We start from the raw sequence: 22391 nt of genomic DNA, 5'->3' as shown, positions 1-22391 counted from the left end.
ACAACCACCCAAATTAAAGGAGATTCCGAAGCTGAAGAAGACCTGCCCTAATGACTGCGAGGGACCGTTAAACTCACCTCACTGTGAGTACACCTGTGCAGCCTGCACCGGTGCCCCAACACAGAAGCAGTAACAACCTGTACAGCCAGCACCTCCAAACATTACATTACATCCAACAAATAAACCCCTGTGAATGCTTTCGATATAGTGATAGTGGATACTGTTGGTCCGCTACCCAAGTCGGAAAATGGTAATGAATACATAGTCACATTAATATGCGACCTTACAAAATATTTAGTAGCCATTCCAATAAAAAGCAAAAGCGCAAATAATGTCGCAAAAGCTATATTCGAAAATTTCATACTCAAGTTTGGTCCAATGAAGACGTTTATCTCGGACATGGGAACAGAGTATAAAAACCAGATTTTAACTGACTTATGCAAGTATTTGAAGATCAAGAATCTCACCTCAACTGCATATCATCATCAAACATTAGGGACAATAGAACGAAGTCATCGAACTTTTAATGAATACATTCGTTCATACATCTCTGCAGACAAATCTGATTGGGATGTCTGGGTTCAATATTTCACTTATTGCTTTAACGACACCATCAGCAACGCATGAGTATTGTCCATACGAACTAGTATTTGGCAGACTACCGAAACAGTTCATAGATTTAAACAAAACTAATTACATAGATCCTATTTATAATTTAGATGACTATTCTAAGGAAATAAAGTTTAGATTAGAAATAGCATACAAAAGAATAATGTTAGAAAAAGCTAAAGCTTATAGGAATTAGCATATGAAGGAAAAAACAAAAAACTTTGAATTAAAAGTAGGAGATAAAGTACTTATAAGAAACGAAACAGGGAACAAATTAGACCCAGCATATTTAGGACCATATATAGTAGAGAAAATAGAAGATAATGACAACATTTTTATTAAAGATAGTAAAGATAAAAAACAAAAAGTTCATAAGAATAGATTAAAAATTTTTAATTCTTAATTAAATAAAATAAAAATATATGACGGCCTGATCAACCGAATGAAAAAAAAAAAAACAAATTTTTTACAAATAAACGAATTATAAATTTTTATACCTTAAATAATTTTGTATTTTTATACCCCAACATTTAAAATTTCTTATTATATATAAAAAAAAAAAAAAAACAAAAATTTCAATTTTAATAAAAAAAAAAATGACAACAACATGACAAAAAGAAAACCCACAATAATTAAGTTCATTTAATAACTACACATTCATAATGTTACGTTATATCTCTAAAAAGGGAGGTGTAGTGCCTATATGCCCTTACAGAATACCCCGTACTTAAATATAAAGTATGCAGCACTTTGTTGCATACAATAACAATAATATAGTAAACGAACCCAGAGCCACATTATGTATTGGCTCGGTCTCATATTACGCAGCGCGGTTCACTAGCCTCACTAGCTGACCGTTTATGCTTATGCTGCATATCCTACGCTCCGTCTGAGCGCATTCCGTGAGCAATATATATGCTCACTAATACAGGCATATGCGAGCTACTCACTCTCCCTCTCTTTGTAGCTGTTAACGAATAACAGCATAAGTATATATGTATATCCATAGGCTAAGCGAACATTATAACAAGTGAATAAATTCATTCTGAATCTGACCAACAAGCGAACCACATATGGTAACTTCCTACAATATTCTTGATCAGCATCAATAGCCGAGTCGATCTAGCCATGTCCGTCTGTCTGTCCGTCCGTCCGTATCTATGAACGCAAGAATCTTAGAACCTATAAGAGCTAGAGAAATTTTAGATGTAGGTGCTCCTCGTGCCTGCGCAGATCGAGTTTGTTTCCGATAATCGATAACTTACACCGTTTCCAAGCAATCGATAAAAATCGATATCGGCAGCATATTTTTTGAACAAATTGGATAAATAATAAGAGCTAGCTAGAGTCACTAAATATGATATGTTGCTTCTAGAATATTATATATGTCAAGTAACTTTCATTTAATACCTATCGCCATCTCCCCGCTACCACCGCAGAGCTATTAATTAAGGTAATAACCCAACATTTATTGCCAACCAATTTTAGCCACAATTTAAATGCAATTGATAAATAAATTTTGGTATTCAAATAGTTCTTTCTCACTATCTGATAATATTATTGGTTGAGCTTCTTGATTTAAATAATGATGTCTATTGTTAAATATATCGTCCTCCTCATCAAGAAGCTCACGAGTTGTAGATGATATTATATTATCTTGAATCTCACGATGTATTCTTAAATCCGAATTTGAATTTTAATTTAAACTTCATGTATCATATTAAAAAATATCTGTTGATGATTTCGTTGGATTGAATTTTGCTGATTTTGAGTATTTTACAGAACTCTCTGAATAGCTGTTATCATTGGTGTTTTTTTCTCGTGATTTGTTTTACCTTGATTTTGATATATTTTATATTTTGCTTCTTTCACCTTATCTTCACGTCCACCTTCACGGCCGGTTAAACGCTCATTCTTATATTTTTGAATACATCAGCATTTGTAAGATACATAAATATTTGCTATAAATCTCTCTTGCATCAGCAATGATACATGTTACAAAATGTAATCCTACATTTTCTCCACTATATATAACGAATTTATCTAAACTAAAATCATATGCAGATTTTATGAAATATGCTTATGCAACAGGAATGTGTTCTTGAATGCTTATTACATTCTCGCTCACATTTCTGTTAATAGGTTTTAAACAGTCGCCTTATCCGTTGTTGGAAGCTTCGTCACCACTTTTTCACACTGCTCGCCATGCATCCTGTCGTTATAGTTTATATATAGTTTAAGCATACATTAGAGAAATGTAATTTCCTTGAATGCGAAGTCAACTGATTGAGTGTAAGCCTGGAGGAGAAAATATTATTGATATTAAGAAATGTATATATTATTTTATTTACCCTTATAGATTCTTAATCCAGGTATAATAGAATATATCTTGCTTTTCCAAATGCAATAGATTAATATGTTTCCTCCGGTGCTCTTTGGTTAGATAGAGTGGTCCAATAATTTCATTAATGTCTTCATCATAGGCAAAGACATTTATACTTAATTAAGTATTTTGTTACTCAATCAATTTAATGTCTGAGCTTTAATAGAAATGGAAACATAACACCCCCGTTCCCTTCCTTAACACACACAAAAATGTCAACCTAAAAACAAATATTCATGATCTTGCGCATGCGTTGCCTTCCCACACAAAAATGGAAACATAAGACACCCTGCCTCCCCTTCCTCCTAAGCGCGCACAAAAATATAATCGTAGCACCCCCCGCTCCCCCTTTCCCATGAGCGGCCACTTATGCGCGCGCACAAAAATATAAACAAGCATCCCCGCATCCCCTTTTCTATGCATAAAAACACTTGATCCCATACAGTTCCTATCTACTAATCAGGCCACTCATCAGCACAGACGCGGTAAACGCAATACACTGCGATTTACCAACACTAGCCAGTATACAACATGATTTGGTGCTATATTTTTTTCGACAACCAAATTCTGGCACTGCAAAAATATAGTGGTCGACATTACAGATAAAACGGCGCGCACAGAGCCGCCCAGGAATACACTAAACAAATCCTTCGCGATTATTATTTTCCACAAATGACGAGGTTGGCCAACGAAGTAACAAATTGCAAAATATGCACTAAGGCACAGTACAATAGGTATCTCAAAAAGCAAATACACCAATTCCATCAGAGGCTGGACAAATACTCCACATTAATATCTTATCAACTGACAAAAAAATATTTCTTACTTGCATTGACAAATTCTCGAAATTCGCCGTAGTACAGCCATTGGCATCTCGCACAATAATGGATGTAAAACAGCCCATCATCCAGCTGTTGAATTTATTTCCACAGACCAGGACATATTAGTGCGATAACGAAGCTTCTTTTAATTCAATATCAGGGCGTTCTTAAAACACGGGCCCAAATAGCCAAGTCAAACGTTTTCACAGCACACTCGCAGACATAGCGAGAGCATTTAGCCTAAAAAAAATGTCTGACGATACAGTCGAATTGATACAGATTAGAAACAACAATCGCGTACAACCGATCCATACATTCGGTCACAGACCAAACACCCATCAACATAATACACGCAGCGTCTAACGAACGTAGGCAGGCTATTAAAAATAAAATTGCAAAGGCCCAGCATGATAGCATTGAAAGATCCAATCCGAATAGACAAAACACGGTAGGCAAAAAAGTTTTCGTAAAAAATAACAGAAGATTAGGAAATATGTTAACACCGCTTTGCTCAGAAGAAACAATTCAAGCAGACCTGGGAACGTATGTTCTTATTAGAGGGAGGGTTGTGCACAAGGACAAAATCAAATGATTGTAGCTCTCAAGTAAAAATCACACTAGCATTTTAACAGTTTAAGCGCACAACAATTTCCATTCTTTGCTTATTTTATTATTACAGGATTTGACTGGCAATCCCTCTAGTATTAGGAGTAATACATGGTCGGATTATCGACTACTCCCACTCCGACTATATCCTGGTAATCGAGGGAAAGGTACTGGTATAAAGGATACGTAATTTTTCTGAACCACTCAAGCAATTTTACAGACCTCGCTAGCATAGCAGATGAAACTTAAGTCAACCAAATTATTCCCTCAGTCGCACATGCGAAAACTGCTAGACGTGGATACATAGCATATGAGAAATCTATTGTCCGTAGCAAAAGTGCACCACAGAATGGTAAGAAGCTTAGAATTCTTGGGTTCAACACTCAAGGTAATAGCAGGCACGCCAGACGTCTCAGATTTCGAAAAAGTAAGGTGGTCCGAGTCAAATTCAATTGATGCGAACAATAGGCAGGTAGTCATTAATACACAAACACACGCACGAATTAAATCTAAAAGAAATGAATTGGTTGACTCACCGTATTCATATGAAACACTATAAGCAAGAAATAGAATACATATAAATCAAATATCGAACTTGATACTCACAATTACACTAGCCAAAGGGGTATACTAAATCCTACAATATTTCAGGTCCTCCACTCCGAGAACATTTTCCATATATTAACAGCGTATCCTAGGGTCAAGCTTATCTGCACCATCTTCCCGGTGGCACACCAGCACGACAAACTACAGCTACAAGATGAAACCATAGCCGAATGTGACGATGACATTCTAGCGGTCGATGTAAATTGGCAGACCAAGACACCTGCGCAAGAGCACTGCACGCCGGCAGCACAGCCTTTTGCAGCAAGCAGCCAAGCCACCTTAAGCCCATCACACAAGTCGATAACGGTATTATCATTAGCAACGAGTGCTGCCAACGGCAGCAATCAACGGCACAATATATGTAAACCAGCGTGATATGTTAACCAGATCGGCATCATCTGCCACGATCCAATGTTAAGCATGCCCCAACTGCAGAGGCTGAACAACCACAATCTGCGCGTCATGCAAAGTTTCGAGGACGAATTGAAGGCCGCCGGGTCACATAAGATTTGGATTGCAGCAGGCATCATCCTCAGTGTCGTTGGCTTGGCTTCACCATCGTTTGGCAAATTGTAAAGAGAAGGCAAGCATCGAAGGAGCTACAGAAGGCCATTAACAGCTATAAAATAACCGAGGATGAGAGATTGCGAGATTCTGCTGACGCATAAGTTCAGTGCCCAAACACTGCGGCCAGCAGCGGTAACCTGACCTGCCTATGTCGCAAGCGACAGTGCAGGCATACTGCCATTTTTTAATTTTTTTGTTTTATATTACCCTAAACTCCCTCTTAGATGTGTGTATTCCTAAGTCAATTCCTTCGACTACTTTTTCAAAACCACCCTGGTTTACTCCCAGTTTATCACATCTAGAAAAAGTAAAATCTAAATATTCTAAAAAGTTTAAAAATTCTGGTTCGTGATCAGACTCGGCTAAATATTCCATAGCCAAGTCGAACTTCTTTCTTCTTAATTCTCAATGCTATGAGAATTATCTAACTCGTTGTAAAGGGCAATTTGCCCAAAATCCGAGACAGTTTTATAATTTTGTAAACTTGAAGCGTAAATCCTCAAGTTTGCCATATTCTTTTTCTCTTGAGATGGATAAAGCTAGCAATGACTGATTCTGCTAACCTCTTTGCTATTGTTTTCCAATCAACTTACTCCTCAGTCTGTCCTAATACTAATTCTTTCCCTTATACTATTTCTTCCGCTAGTTCTATACCTCCTGCCATTTTTTTACACTTCTTTCTTCTATTAGCTATAAACTCTTTAAAATATTCTTACTTTCCTTGCCTGGACAATATTCCTAGTCGTCTACTCAAGGAGTGTAGCTCTTCCCTTCTTTATCCATTACTAAAGTTTTTATCTATCTCTTGAAACTTCTGCCTTTCTATCTCTTTGTAAAGAATCTTTATCATTCCTCTTCACAAGAAAGGTGGGAAGTCTGATATACAAAATTACAGGGGCATTGCAAAACTGTCCGCTTTTCCTAAATTATTTGAAAAAATAATCACTTCGAATTTACAGCATTTCTGCAAATACGTTATTTCCCCTGTTCAACATGGGTTCGTAAAGAGTCGGTCAACTGCGACCAATCTGCTTGAGTTTCCTGCCTTGGTAAATGAGCCTTTCTTTCGAACATGCAAACTGATGCCATTAACACAGACTTCAATAAGGCCTTTTACTCTGTGCACCATGACATTTTACTTTTTAAACTTGACCGAATAGTTTTCCCTCTGTCTCTTTTGCTTTGGATTAATTCTTATTTAAAAGGTAGGACCCAAAGAGTAATGCTGAGGCTGACTAGCTCTTAACGGGTTCACGTTACTTTTGGTGTTTCTCAAGGTCATCTTTGACCTTTACTTTTTACTCTTTTTATAAATGATCCACTCTGTTATATCACATGCCCGTGTACTCATGTATGCGAACGATGTGAAAATTTTTCTATCATACACTAATCCCCTACATATTTCTCGTCTACAAGACGATTTGCTACGCTATGCAACTTTGGTGTTCGGCCAATCAATTGCATATAAATTGCTCAAAGTGTATCATTATGATATTTAATCGTAGTACACCTTAATTTGTCAGTTAGACAATCGACAATATCCCTCTGCAACGTATACTAACAGTTAAGGATCTAAGCGTGTTTTTTGATTCTAAACTCTGTTTCAATCTTTACATAGATACCATCGTTATTGAGGCAAAAGGTGTACTTGGATTCATTAAACGATGGTCTATAGAGTTTAACGATCCTTTTATAATAAATCTTCTGTATATCTTTCTTGTTCTGCTTAGATGTAGGCTCTAATAGCGTCACTGACAAAATTAGCTGTGAAAAGGGGCACAGCTGGCCGGACTGCCAAAATAAAACAACTTCATCGGTCGGTGATGCTATTTAAAAGTTTGTGTTCTTTTACTAGGCTTTTAGCATATAATTCCATTATCCTTTGTATAATCTATTGAATAAGGAGGAAGACACTCGTTTTGTCGACCATTAATAAATAAAAAAAAAAATAAATAAATAGTTTGCTGATTTGGCTTGCCGGATATAGCAGCTGAGACTTATGCGCCTAGCCTTTGGGTTTGTATCCAATTTAATGTTTCAATTCTAGTTTAGTTATGTATCCAACTTTGTAAGAACATTTTCTTCAAATAGATACCATCGTTTGGTTAAAATATCTTGAAAAACAAAATGTTTTTTCATACAACAACTTACTTTTCGACCGATCGTTCCTATGGGAGCTATATAATATAGTGGTCTGATCTTAATATGATTTTGCATATAAATGAGGAGTAAAGTAAAACTAATAAATGCCGCGTTTGATCAAGATATCTTGATAAACTATTTTTGTTTTTCATACAAAGCATAGTTTTCGACCTATCTTTCCTATATGATATAGTGGTCCGATCCAGTTGGTTTTAAAATATGTGCTGCGTGCAACAGCAAGAGGGACTTCTGCAAAGTTTCATAAAGATAGCTTTAAAACTGAGGGACCAGTTCGCGTAGAAACATACAGACGGACAGACGTGGCTATATCAAATCGGCTGTTGATGCTGATCAAGAATATATATGCTGATCAAATATATATATATATTTATGGGGTCGGAACTTTGGTGTGCGGCCAATCAATTGCATCTAAATTGTTCAAGGTATGTTTATGACATTTAATCGTACTACACCTTATCTTGTTAGGTTTAAAATCGACAATAGTCCTTTGCAACGTAATGACAACTTAGGCTCTAATAGAGTCACTGACAAAATTAGCTGTGAAATGGGGCACAGCCGGCAATTTAGAAAATTATGTTCTCTTACTAGGCTTTTAGCATTTAATTCTATTATCTATTGTATGTATAATCTATGGAATAATTAGGAAGACACTCGTTTTGTCGACCATTAATAAATAATTAAATGGGTGTGAAACTGTATTTTTAAATTGTATTTTAAAAGAGGAAATCTATATGCACATGATAGTCTGAAATCTAAATAAATCCATTTTTTAATTGAAGCAGGCAGCACGAAAAATTCTTTAAAAGGTATCGTTGTATCTATCTTCTTGATAAAGGGGATATAATAAAAAATATGTACTTTTGTACGTAGATGATTTAGTTATTGCTGAGTCATATTTAATGAGTAGATTTAGGATGACAGACTTATGTGAAATGACACATTTCATCAAAATAAAAGTAGAAAGAAGTGATGATCAGTCAGTCAGCATGAATAAATAATATTCTAAAGAAGTTTAACATGGTGGATTGTAACTCAGCTAGTACACCACTTTTTAGTGTGTTCAATGTGATGCGCCATGTAGAAATCTAATGTTATATACTCGTCCCGTCACAGCTGGCCTGACTGGCAAATAAAACACCTCCGTCGGTCGGTGATGCTACTTAAAAATTTGTGTTCTTTTACTAGGCTTTTAGCATATAATTCCATTATCCATTGTATAATCATTGAATAAGGAGGAAGACACTCGTTTTGTCGACCATTAATAAATAAAAGAAATAAATAAATTGTTTGCTGATTCGGCTTGCCGGATATAGCAGCTGAGACTTATGCGCCTAGCCTTTGGGTTTGTACCCAATTTAATGTTTCAATTCTAGTTTAGTTATGTATCCAACTTTGTAAGAACATTTTCTTCAAATAGATACCATCGTTTGGTTAAAATATCTTGAAAAACAAAATGTTTTTGAATACAACAACTTACATTTCGACCTATCGTTCCTATGGCAGCTATATAATATAGTGGTCTGATCTTAATATGATTTTGCATATAAATGAGGAGTAAAGTAAAACTAATAAATGCCCCGTTTGATCAAGATATCTTGATAAACTATTTTTGTTTTTCATACAAAGCATAGTTTACGACCTATCTTTCCTATATGATATAGTGGTCCGATCCAGTTGGTTTTAAAATATGTGCTGCGTGCAACAGCAAGAGGGACTTCTGCAAAGTTTCATAAAGATAGCTTTAAAACTGAGGGACCAGTTCGCGTAGAAACATACAGACGGACAGACGTGGCTATATCAAATCGGCTGTTGATGCTGATCAAGAATATATATGCTGATCAAATATATATATATATTTATGGGGTCGGAACTTTGGTGTGCGGCCAATCAATTGCATCTAAATTGTTCAAGGTGTATGTTTATGACATTTAATCGTACTACACCTTATCTTGTTAGGTTTAAAATCGACAATAGTCCTTTGCAACGTAATGACAACTTAGGCTCTAATAGAGTCACTGACAAAATTAGCTGTGAAATGGGGCACAGCCGGCAATTTAGAAAATTATGTTCTCTTACTAGGCTTTTAGCATTTAATTCCATTATCTATTGTATGTATAATCTATGGAATAATTAGGAAGACACTCGTTTTGTCGACCATTAATAAATAATTAAATGGGTGTGAAACTGTATTTTTAAATTGTATTTTAAAAGAGGAAATCTATATGCACATGATAGTCTGAAATCTAAATAAATCCATTTTTTAATTGAAGCAGGCAGCACGAAAAATTCTTTAAAAGGTATCGTTGTATCTATCTTCTTGATAAAGGGGATATAATAAAAAATATGTACTTTTGTACGTAGATGATTTAGTTATTGCTGAGTCATATTTAATGAGTAGATTTAGGATGACAGACTTATGTGAAATGACACATTTCATCAAAATAAAAGTAGAAAGAAGTGATGATCAGTCAGTCAGCATGAATAAATAATATTCTAAAGAAGTTTAACATGGTGGATTGTAACTCAGCTAGTACACCACTTTTTAGTGTGTTCAATGTGATGCGCCATGTAGAAATCTAATGTTATATACTCGTCCCGTCACAGCTGGCCTGACTGGCAAATAAAACACCTCCGTCGGTCGGTGATGCTACTTAAAAATTTGTGTTCTTTTACTAGGCTTTTAGCATATAATTCCATTATCCATTGTATAATCATTGAATAAGGAGGAAGACACTCGTTTTGTCGACCATTAATAAATAAAAGAAATAAATAAATTGTTTGCTGATTCGGCTTGCCGGATATAGCAGCTGAGACTTATGCGCCTAGCCTTTGGGTTTGTACCCAATTTAATGTTTCAATTCTAGTTTAGTTATGTATCCAACTTTGTAAGAACATTTTCTTCAAATAGATACCATCGTTTGGTTAAAATATCTTGAAAAACAAAATGTTTTTGAATACAACAACTTACTTTTCGACCGATCGTTCCTATGGCAGCTATATAATATAGTGGTCTGATCTTAATATGATTTTGCATATAAATGAGGAGGAAAGTAAAACTAATAAATGCCGCGTTTGATCAAGATATCTTGATAAACTATTTTTGTTTTTCATACAAAGCATAGTTTTCGACCTATCTTTCCTATATGATATAGTGGTCCGATCCAGTTGGTTTTAAAATATGTGCTGCGTGCAACAGAAAGAGGGACTTCTGCAAAGTTTCATAAAGATAGCTTTAAAACTGAGGGACCAGTTCGCGTAGAAACAGACAGACGGACAGACGTGGCTATATCAAATCGGCTGTTGATGCTGATCAAGAATATATATGCTGATCAAATATATATATTTATGGGGTCGGAACTTTGGTGTGCGGCCAATCAATTGCATCTAAATTGTTCAAGGTGTATGTTTATGACATTTAATCGTACTACACCTTATCTTTGCAACGTAATGACAACTTAGGCTCTAATAGAGTCACTAACAAAATTAGCTGTGGAATGGGGCACAGCCGGCCGGGCTGGTGATGCAATTTAGAAAATTGTGTTCTCTAACTAGGCTTTTAGCATTAAATTCCATTATCTATTGTATGTATAATCTATGGAATAATTAGGAAGACACTCGTTTTGTCGACCATTAATAAATAATTAAATGGGTGTGAAACTGCATTTTTAAATTGTATTTTAAAAGAGGAAATCTATATGCACATGATAGTCTGAAATCTAAATAAATCCATTTTTTAATTAAAGCAGGCAGCACGAAAAATTCTTTAAAAGGTATCGAATCTATCTTCTTGATAAAGGGGATATAATAAAAAATATGTACTTTTCTGCGTAGATGATTTAGTTATTGCTGAGTCATATTTAATGAGTAGATTTAGGATGACAGACTTATGTGAAATGACACATTTCATCAAAATAAAAGTAGAAAGAAGTGATGATCAGTCAGTCAGCATAAATAAGTATTATTCTAAAGAAGTTTAACATGGTGGATTGTAACTCAGCTAGTACACCACTTTTTAGTGGGTTCAATGTGATGCGCCATGTAGAAATCTAATGTTATATACTCGTCCCGTTAGAAATTTGAATTTTAAAGAAACTGTATGTTGACTCTCATTGGGCTGGGAGTGAAACTGATAGAAAAAGTACAACTATATATTATATTTAAAATATATTTATAATATTTGGGGCATGCCTGATATGTTGGAATAAAACGAAACAGAACTCAGTGGCTGCTCCATCTACTGAAGCAGAATATATGGCTTTGTTTGAAGCAGTTAGAGAAAATGTCAATGGCTTAAATCATTTAGTATAAAATTCGAATTAAGTGGGCCAATCAGAATAGTAGAAGATAATAAAGGTTGCATTTGTATAGCCAATTATCCCACTTACCACAGCAGATCGAAAATAAACTAATCACCCTTTAACATATTTCCACAGAGCCGTTGCCTGTTTTGTATAATTTTTATTAAGCCATGATCCGATTAAGGTTTTTCTGGGTTTCCCTTAATCCTAGAACTAGTTTTTGAAAAGAACTATTTCTGAACAAATATCATTAATGTTGTTCCCAGAAGGCACAACTTTTTTTAGAAGAAACTGTATTGTAACATTTACAATTATAATTTAAAAGGTCATGGTATCTTTTCAGGAGGTGTGTTAGAATAGTGAGTGTTGAAATACACAAACACACTTATTCATACAAAAGTTACACTGACAAAGTAGGCTTTTGTTATTTTCTGTGTTGATACTGAATTGCTTTTACCGTTTAGCCTCACTCTTCGCTGAGCATCAATATGAACAAGTTGACGCGCTCAAATTTCGTTGCACTTAAAATGTATTAGGTATTTCTTTTTTGTTTTCGTCAATGAAAAAGTTTTCTTTTTTTTTTGTGTTTATTTAGGTTTTTTTGTGTGTATAATAATAAAATAAACTTTTTTACTTAGTTTTTAATTCTATTTTTGTGCTTATATATATATTTGCTTATGCCTTGTAGTATATTTATTGAAATTTATTATGAATAGAACAATTTTAATCTATCCTTGTGAACTGTTTGTTTCTTAATTCTTTTATCCGAGATTATTGTTATCTCATTCTTCTATACTTTCCACCTTATAGGGCCCCGTGTATTTTTCATACAACAGGAACCGATCGTTCCTATGGCAGTCGGATCTTAATAGGAGTTTGCCTATATATGAGGAGTATAGTAAAACTAACTTATGCCGAGTTTGGTCAAGATATCTTGATAAACAAAATGTTCTCTCATACAACAACTTAATTTTCGACCGATCGTTTCTATGGCAGCTATATGATATAGTGGTCTGATCTTAATATGATTTTGCATATAAATGAGGAGTAAAGTAAAACTAATAAATGCCGCGTTTGATCAAGATATCTTGATAAACAATTCTTGTTTTTCATGTAAAAACTTAGTTTTCGATCTATCTTTCCTATATGTTCTGCTTAGATTTAGGCTCTAATATCGTCACTGACAAAATTAGCTGTGAAAAGGGGCACAACTGGCCTGACTGGCAAATAAAACACCTCCGTCGGTCGGTGATGCTACTTAAAAAATTGTGTTCTTTTACTAGGCTTTTAGCATATAATTCCATTATCCATAGTATAATCATTGAATAAGGAGGAAGACACTCGTTTTGTCGACCATTAATAAATAAAAGAAATAAATAAATTGTTTGCTGATTCGGCTTGCCGGATATAGCAGCTGAGACTTATGCGCCTAGCCTTTGAGCTTAGATCCAATTTAATTTTTCAATTCTAGTTTAGTTTTGTATCCAACTTTGTAAAAACAACTTCTTGAAATATACTGTTCCGGCACTTGCCGTCAATTGTTTCATTGCTGAGCCACAAGGCCACTGCTTTGGAAAGCTAGTTGCTTTCCGAACATAATCTACAAGGAATGTAACCTTACCAATCTGCACCTTACCAATCTGCACCTGTGACGAGGATCTGAATATAAAACATAAACAGCCACAATTGAGAAATCAAAAAACTTATATATAAGAGCATAGTAAAATTAATGTAGGAGTCGGTAATAGAACTAGGAGTGGTCGAATTTATAATCAGTTAAATTAAGCAGGCGAGTATAATGTTGACATTATACTCATTTGGCAACATTAAATCACTAATCACATGGGAGAAAATGAAAAGATGTGTTCGCTTTGCTCTTTTTTTTTTAAATACTTATCGGAAAATGAATAATAATTATAAGTTTACGTTTGTTCACCACTCCGAGAACATTGTCCATATATTAATAGCGTATCCTAGGGTCAAGCTCATCTGCACCATCTTCCCGGTGGCACACCAACACGTCACACTACAGCTGCAAGATGAAACCATAGCCGAATGTGACGATGACATTCTAGCGGTCAATGAAGACTGCTGAGCAACCACGATAAACGTAGAGATAGGGCGCAACCCTGCCGATCCCGTTAGTGTTCCCTACAATACTAGGCCACATCTTCAGTCGGAGGTAGCGCGGCTTGCAAAGGTTTGAGGTTTGAAGGCCGCTCCGACCCCCTTAAGTTCCTAGGGGACCTAGAGGAGCACACCATCACGAATGGTATTGCCCTTGATCGATCGCCTCGGGCAGGTGTTCTGCGACAGGGACACTCGGTGGTTCTTGCATATTAGGCTTAGGAGTGTGCCATTGTCAGTGTTTAGGAGGGGTTTTTTGGAGTTCTTCCTGCCTCCACGCTACTCTTTCAAAGTAGCCTTTGCTTGGGGACGATATCCGGTCCCGCAAGCAACGCGTGGGGGAGGAATCCACAGAATACATGATAGAACTGAGAGCTCTATGTCATCATGCCAAAAATAAACCGCCATAGGAGTTGCACCGGATCTACCAAAACGCCGCTCCCGATTACCCTGTCCAGCTAACCCAGCCATGGGGAATAAGACAGTTATGAGGCAGAGGGCGGAGTTCTCGGAAAGCAAGTCAGGGAGTCAGGTGGCCATGGGTACGGTTAGCACAGAATGGGGAAGGACAGCATTACAAGTGGAGAGAAGTCGAAAGAAGGCTTCAAGCATCAGGGAACGGGAGTGCTTGCCCGGCAACCAACGGGGAAAGACACGCAAGGGAAAGCAAAGAAGGGGCCTCCCTCGGGATTGGACCGAGGGCTTGCAAAGCCCGATCTACGCTGTTCATGAAGGTGGCACGGCGGAAATGTGCCAGCGAACGGAGCCATTAGGAGCAATGGTTAAGATCCACACGGACACAGGGGACCAGTAGCGACTGCCAGAGTAGACCGATCATGGAGCTCTATCTGGGGTCGGAGCGGTGCCGGAAAGAGGCGAGACGCAGAGCGAGCTCACCATCGAAGAGGAAAGGTAGCCAGCGGATCTAGATCCGGAACTTAGGGGGTTCCTGGAGTTGGAACTGGCACTCTTTGAGGGGCTGCAAAGGGTCTCGCACATGGCGGAGCACAGGATCCGGCTAAGGGACGACAAGCCGCTGAAGCAAAGGTATTATCCGAAGAATCCGGCCATGCAGAGAGTGTTTGACGAACAGGTGGATAATGGTGGATGGCAGGTGCCATCGAGCCGTCGCGTAGTCCGCACAGCGCCCTAATCGTCTTAGTCAAAAAGAAGACTAGCGAGTGGCGCATGTGCATCGACTACAGGCAACTCAACGGACATTCCATCCCAGATGTTTATTCTGTTCATCGGACAAATCACATCCTTGAGCGGTTGCGTCACTCCCGATTCATCTCCACTCTGGATTTGAAGCACGGAGGTATTCCGCAGTTTTAGAGCGGGAGGAGGCGATTCCTAACCTGAGGGCCCCGACAAATTGTAAGGAGTTGCGGCAGTCTCGGGATGCCGTCATGGTACATGCGCTTCGTTCCCAACTTCGCGACTCAAGCTTGGGATGAAAGCTTGCCGATTGCACATGATACGGCTTGGATGGATAAATCGAAGAATCTGAATCTGAACACTATAAAGCAAAGCGGCTTTACACACACCATGTTATATTATAGCCAATGGGTAAAAGATTGTACATTTGTACAACTGTACGTGTATCAGGAAGAAGAATGCATCTCACACCCCATAAAGTATATTAATTCTTGATCAGCATTAAATTGACATGTTCGTCTGTCTGTCCTTCCGTCTGGCCGTCTGTCCATCCGTAGGTATGTAGATCTACTGTTGAAAGTTTCTATAGAAAACGAGTTTTGGCCGGCCTCGTGCTTGCGGCAGCTAGCGCGATTGTATTGTTTTCTGTGCTCTTACTTTAATCCATTTTTTAAAATATTGGTTATCAAGATATCTTGATCAGACTCGGCATTAACTATTTTAACTGCATTATATGAGCATTATGTAAAGGTTGGGTCTGCAAGGGTATAAGATCGTGCCGAAGAGAGCCATTCTTTCTCGTTATCTTAAGAACTCAATTATTGGTGTGGCTATTGAGTAGAAGTGGTAGCAAGCAGTGCGGTCTGAAGCAATGTTTTTTTTGTTACATTATTTTTATTATTGCTACATGTATGTACGTGTATATGTATATGCAAAAACTTATCAACAGTGAATATCTATATTGAAGATCAGTGGAATAGTAGGATCTTATATGGAAAAATCGTTCAACATTTTTTTATTTTACCTGTATATTCTGAAAAGTTGGCATCCACATTTTCTGTTGCAATTCTGTTCGATAGGCACGAGTAAAACAACCTACATAGGAAATAAAGCACGATATAAGAAGTATGTCTCCAGGTAGTTGTCTTATACCCAATGTTATACTATTCGAAAAAAGGGGAATATTTATTATTTCATATATTAACTAAGACCAATATTTCTCACCTTTTCACAGACTCTGTCCAGCGAACCTTCTCTGTGGCTAGCCCACCAATTAACCGGTTTGCTATATCGATTGTAAACGCAGTTTTATCTGCTTCATCTTGACACTTTTGTTTCTTTGCCATCGCTTCATCGAATTTCATTTGTAGAATATTCAACTCTTGCTCAAGCTCATTGAGTCGTTGATTTAAGGCTGTAAGCTTATCTCTGGCATCGTTTAATTCCTTTTCAGCTTCAACTAGAGCACGTTCTTTGGGTTCGACCACAAGATAAACATCATAGAATCGGTTTATATTGATAACCCAAGAGCACAAACCAGCTGCTGCAGATGACTTGGATATTATTTTTTCTGGATTGAATTCAGGATCTAGAATATAAGGTTGTAATGCCTTTATAACATCTGGGTGAATATGTTTTTTATCGTAGTTGATTAAATTGTCGAGGAATTTGTCAACATTTCCCATCATACCACGGGATGCTTTCCAGCTTCGGTCCTTGGGTATTTTTCCATTGACAGAAAATAGTACTAATACAGCTCCACATACACTAACGACAGCATCCGGTGGTGATCCAAAGGACTTAAGCTCCGTTAGGTTATTCTTATTTAGGGTATTTAGCGCTTCCTGGGCAGCAAGAAGAGCTGGTTGAGCCTTACGAAAATCTTCCTCACATAGTTTGGCTTTTGCGCCAACGTCTTCCTCAATCTGACGAACATTCTTTTCCTCCTTAGTAGCATAAGCTCGTTCCTTTGACACCTTTTCATTCTCTGTGCTTACGACGACAATAAGATTATCCGCCTCCTGATTTTTAACTTTCAGCTCAACTTCTTGCAATTTGAGAACATCCTGAAGTGCATCTACTTCTTTCGTGCAACTAGCCAGTTTAATTAAGCCATTTTCTAAGCGAGAACGACGTTCTAAATTGGCATTGACTTTTTCATATAACAGCTTAGAGTATAGAGAAATGAGCTCAAGAAATGATTTTGGCGTGGTATAGTTGTACCGTTTTGCATTTGCTAGGTAGAGCTCTGAAATATCGTTTACAGTCTTATGTACATATGCCATGAACTTCGATACAGGAGGCGCCAATTCTATTGGCAGAACTGTAATCTCTGAGAGAAAACGCATTGATACAGACTCAAGTGCCTGCTGTGGCCACTCATGAAACCAATCTATTGTAGTACAGTTAACAAGGGCAGGAAATTTTCTAGAACGTACACGAAGAGTGGCACCTACAGGTGAAAAACATAGCACAACCTTGAGAAGACTGCGCACTTTCTCAATAAAATATTTCCAGCAGTTCTCGCGACTGTCAATAATACCAAGTTGTTTGACTTCATTACGCACAGCTCCAATCACGTTTTCCATTTCGTCATCGGGAAAAAGTTCATGAATATCACCAGATGCGAGAAGATCGTTAACTAGAACTAAAAACTGTTCACGTGCCACCTCAGAATCAGTCATTAGAAAGCAACATGCTGTGCTCTTGACTCCTGCTTTTGAATACAATACAGCAATATTAGTTTTTAAATCATTCACACTATAATCTTTTGTTAGCTGAATCTGAAAAACGTCCAGAGAAGATATAAAAGCCGCTAGGCGAGTAAGAGATTGTTTTCCTGAACCGCCAACTCCAATGAGTAGGGCATATCCTCTGGAAGATTCTAGTATTCGACTTATCCTGCACACATGTGACATGGCGTCATCAAAAAGAACCAAGTTCATGGCACCTACATAGTCATTGTAGCGCAGCTGAGCTTCCTCCAACAATACTTTCAGACGGTCCCAATTTTGTATAGGCATATATTTAATATCTGAAAGTCCTTTCGCAAAGTGACAATATATATGAGGCTGCGCATAAATAATGTCTTCGCTTACACCTTCAATTCCTTTTCGTACTACCTCAACAACAATTTTCTTAAAGTTTCCTATGTCGGTTTGGTCGACCAGCTTATCACCATATACACGGAAACATTCGTGAACCCACAATCGAATCAGTTGATTAAAAGTGGGGCATGTTTCGTTATTAGCATATAGAACACCCTAGGAGAGATTTATTAGATTAGTCCGATAAAAATTCTGTAACTTACCGTAAATATGTTGGCAAGGTCCCGTAAATTAAAGTTGTAGTGAAACTTCATTGCTGTGGGAAGAAACGAGCCGACCACCTTTAAATGTAAGGCAATTGCTGTATTGACAAGTGCTGTACACTCTTTAATGATGTTCTTATCAAACTTATGTTGTGGATTTTCCAAATGCTGAGAAAGTATTGAGTTTAGAATGTGAAATAATGCGTCCTGGCTGGGTTGACTGTGAAAGAAAAACGTACGTCATTACTGTATTTGTTGTTACTTATAATATATACAAGACTTACTTAACTGCAAAAGAACAAAAGTGTCTTTGTAATCTTGGATTAATAGTAAAGGAACCTGCTGAAGGATTCATGCATGCCACAATATTGCATTTATGTATATCTTTCAATGTCATTTTAATCCGATCATACCAATGGTGATAGTCCATGAACTGCCTGATTAAAGTATGTGGTTGAACTGTAAAATACTTATCGACCTCAGGCATATTCATATCATCAACAAAGTATATCATTTTTTTGTTTCCTATAGGGCCATAATTGCGACCTGCCTTTTTTTCAAGTGGCTTTTCTAGTATTCGCTGCAACATTTCTGATGTAGTATAAAAGTTGAAGGGGACATTGGTTACAGCAAATTTGTCTGTGGGTAGAGTGCTTAATTTAGCATTCATCAATATTGTCTTGCCTGATCCAGAGGGCCCAATAAGCATTAAAGGATGATCTGCTTCGATTAAAGTATCCATAAAAAAGCGAAGCCGGGTTGTCTCCGCCGAATTTACCAAATTTGATTGCAGCGGAAGATCAGGATCTAGCTCAAAGTCCGGTACCAGATTAGTCCATGGTAGAAACTTTTTGCTTTCATTATGAATATAGAAGGAAAATATATTGCCTGATGATGGAAACTTAACGGCTCTATATTCGTTTTGAAACCATTTGCTGAACTCATTGCGCCAATCGATAATTTGATCTTGAAAAAGCGGTGATCCAAAACCCCAAATAACACTAAAAACAAAGTATATCTCATACCAATCTTTAGGGCAGTCATGCGGTACATTTTGTGGGGTGAGCATACTGTCTAATAAGAAGCAAGTCATTTGTAACCGTGCAATATCAGAAATGGGAGTGATGCTTTTAAGTCGGCTTCTGAACAAATCAAGAAGTGGTGGTATGTATTTATCAAATAAAACGTTAAGAGTAGCTACTTCACTGGCGTTGTTTCGTGTACCCAGCCAAGATTGAATAAAGGGTGTCCATCCCAAGTCCTGTGGATTTATATAAAGAATTCCAGCCCGTGATACTGTAGCTGGGGTTGCCGTTCGCAGCGATGCAATCTCAAAAAGTAAGCGCATCTCTTTGGTTAGCGCAATTCGCTCATTGCTAGCCAAAGTTAGGACCTTGTTATCATCCATCACAGTGTTAAGGCTTTCAATCCACATAGGATCAATGTCACCATCCAGGACAATCCACTTTGGACCGGTACCACCCAAATTAGCTTGATCACGCATTAAAATTGAGAACAAGCCATCCTTCCATTCGCGGGTTGCTGGATTGACAATTCCAAACAACTCATCATTTGTCACTGCCTTTGGATTAAGATCATTGTAATGCGGCTTCCTCTTCTGATTATGATATGTCTTGTTTAGCGTTTTCCAAACCTCGGATTTTCCAGTTCCTGCGAATCCAATTATGAATACAGAATGGCGCACTGCAAACAATTCTTCAAGTTGAACTATCTTTAAAATGAACCCATCCTCTGGTTGGAGTTTTAAGTCAATCGCCGATCGCTTAATAACTGCCTCAAATTCATAGTTGCGTTTTCGTGGTACATCTAATGCTGGAAATAAGTCGCCTATAAGACCCATAAATACCGGAAGGTCATCTGTTACAATCTTCGGAATATTAAAATCACGCAATGCCCGCATAAGTACTTGATCCTCAGGACGCTGTCGATCGTCGCGCTAAAAACAATATTTTTATCTTTTAATGTATATACTACTTACTATTCATATCAAAAGGGTAGGGAGAGCTATAAATTAAAAATGTAATTACCCTAAACAGATTAATAAAACAATTCTTCTCATAATAAATTTCCCTTGCATACACGAACAGCTATAAGAAAAACAACTGATTCTTAATTACACCTTTTTCGAAAAGGATTTCAAAATAAAAACAATTTCTAAAATTATATTTTTAAAATTTTTGCATATAAAATTTGCTTTTGTTTATTATTTATGTATGCGAACTGGTCCATTCATGCGGTAAATTCAGTCATCATAACGCATGCATTGACCGGCTCGCATACAAAAATAAAAAAACAAGCCAAATTTTATATTCAAACATTTTAAAATTATAATTTTAAAAATGTGCCTGGCAATTAGTCCATTTTAAAATGTGGTTCTTTTTAGTAGCACCAACATATATTCAATAGACTATAGGTGGCACGGGAAGTTGAATAGTTTAAATTGTCATTATCGCCGTAAGCTGGATACTAAATTTTAGCTGTGTGGATCACCTATAGTATATCGTTAAGCATATATTAGAATATTCAACAGCATATTTAACATATCATATACAAGCGTTGTCATGAGCAGGTCTGTGTGAGAATATGATGCATGCTAAATGTGCAGGTCTCACTGGTCGTGACTGTGACAATATCGCTGCAATTGCCAAGAAGGGCTGCGGCGGCTTGCGTTGGTCGTGCCCAGAATGCATCGACAAGCAAATTGATTTCTCCAGAATGCATAATTCTGTGAGAAATCAATTTTTTAAAACTGAATAACGTGGCTATCGAGTAATTTTGACTCGAGTTTTTAGTTGCTTAGCAAATACAAGTTGGAGTCTCCAACCAATCGTCGGTTGGAGCCTGAATTTTTGCAGTTGCCCTCTCCGTCTGTCCAGACACCTACTCCTCTTTTGTCCCAGCCTAGCAACTTGGATTTATCTCCAATTTTATCTTTATCGCCTTCTCCGAGCGACTGCCCTATTATTACCCCTGATTTATCCCCTGTAGTAGTCCTATTAGACCCCCTACCTGAACCTGTCCCAGTTAGCCAAACCGCCTCAGCCCCGTCAGCTCCTGTATGCAGAGGTAGACCTGCGTGCAATCTAGCCCAGATTGTTAAACACAATCATGGTGCCTCTTTGGCCCACCAAATCCAGCAATCCACTTTTACCTGTAGCCCCATCAGCTTCTACCTTACACGTTGTTGCCCCTCGAAGGCAAGTTTTTGTGTCTCGACTTTCGTCTGACACCACTTCTGAGTCATTGGTAGCCTATATTTACCACTTCTCGTGAAATATATATTTTGACCTCCACAATGATTGTTCACGAGTTCAAGCCAAGAAAGCGAAACTTGCCTGTCACCCTTCCAGTCGTTTCAATACAGGGTACTTTTTCAACCTTCTTCTAACTTCGTCTTCCGACCAAGTCTCCATTCATTCCCAAAATGTCAGAGGTCTCATTTCCAAGCTTAAAAATCATTTTATGACCAGCTCCTCTTCCTTCGATTCGGATATAATCGCATTTTCAGAAACATGGTTGAATTCATATCTGATTACGAAGTTTTTTAAAACAATTATATTTTGCATAGAAATGATCGGCTGACTCGAGGTGTTGGGGTATTAATTGTCATTAATGCCACTCCAGTCAGAAATCTATTTTTTTAGTACGCCTGCTGACGCTGAGATTGTCTCAGATCAGGTGTCTTTTTCTACACGGAATATCAATATTACATGCTCTTATGT

The 22391-nt window shown here is 37.3% G+C and overlaps 1 protein-coding gene across 1 annotated transcript in view; it reads right to left on the bottom strand.

Moving 5' to 3' along the window:
• Nucleotides 1-22391, bottom strand: part of LOC115768126 (dynein beta chain, ciliary) — a 294885-nt gene that overhangs the window by 196736 nt on the left and 75758 nt on the right. The window contains exons 2-5 of the mRNA XM_030712620.1: nt 18933-20605; nt 18649-18868; nt 16563-18601; nt 16363-16501 (exon numbers count right to left, since the gene is read on the bottom strand). Coding sequence (XP_030568480.1) covers nt 16363-16501; nt 16563-18601; nt 18649-18868; nt 18933-20605 — 4071 coding nt within the window. The remainder of the gene's footprint in view (nt 1-16362; nt 16502-16562; nt 18602-18648; nt 18869-18932; nt 20606-22391) is intronic.

This window comes from Drosophila novamexicana, unplaced genomic scaffold (genome assembly GCF_003285875.2).
Source record: "Drosophila novamexicana strain 15010-1031.04,08,12 unplaced genomic scaffold, DnovRS2.1 tig00001689-arrow-arrow-pilon, whole genome shotgun sequence".
Classification (NCBI taxonomy): Eukaryota; Metazoa; Arthropoda; class Insecta; order Diptera; family Drosophilidae; genus Drosophila; species Drosophila novamexicana.
The sequence above is the reverse complement of the archived record's forward strand: the minus strand, read 5'-3'. Positions and strand labels throughout refer to the sequence as shown.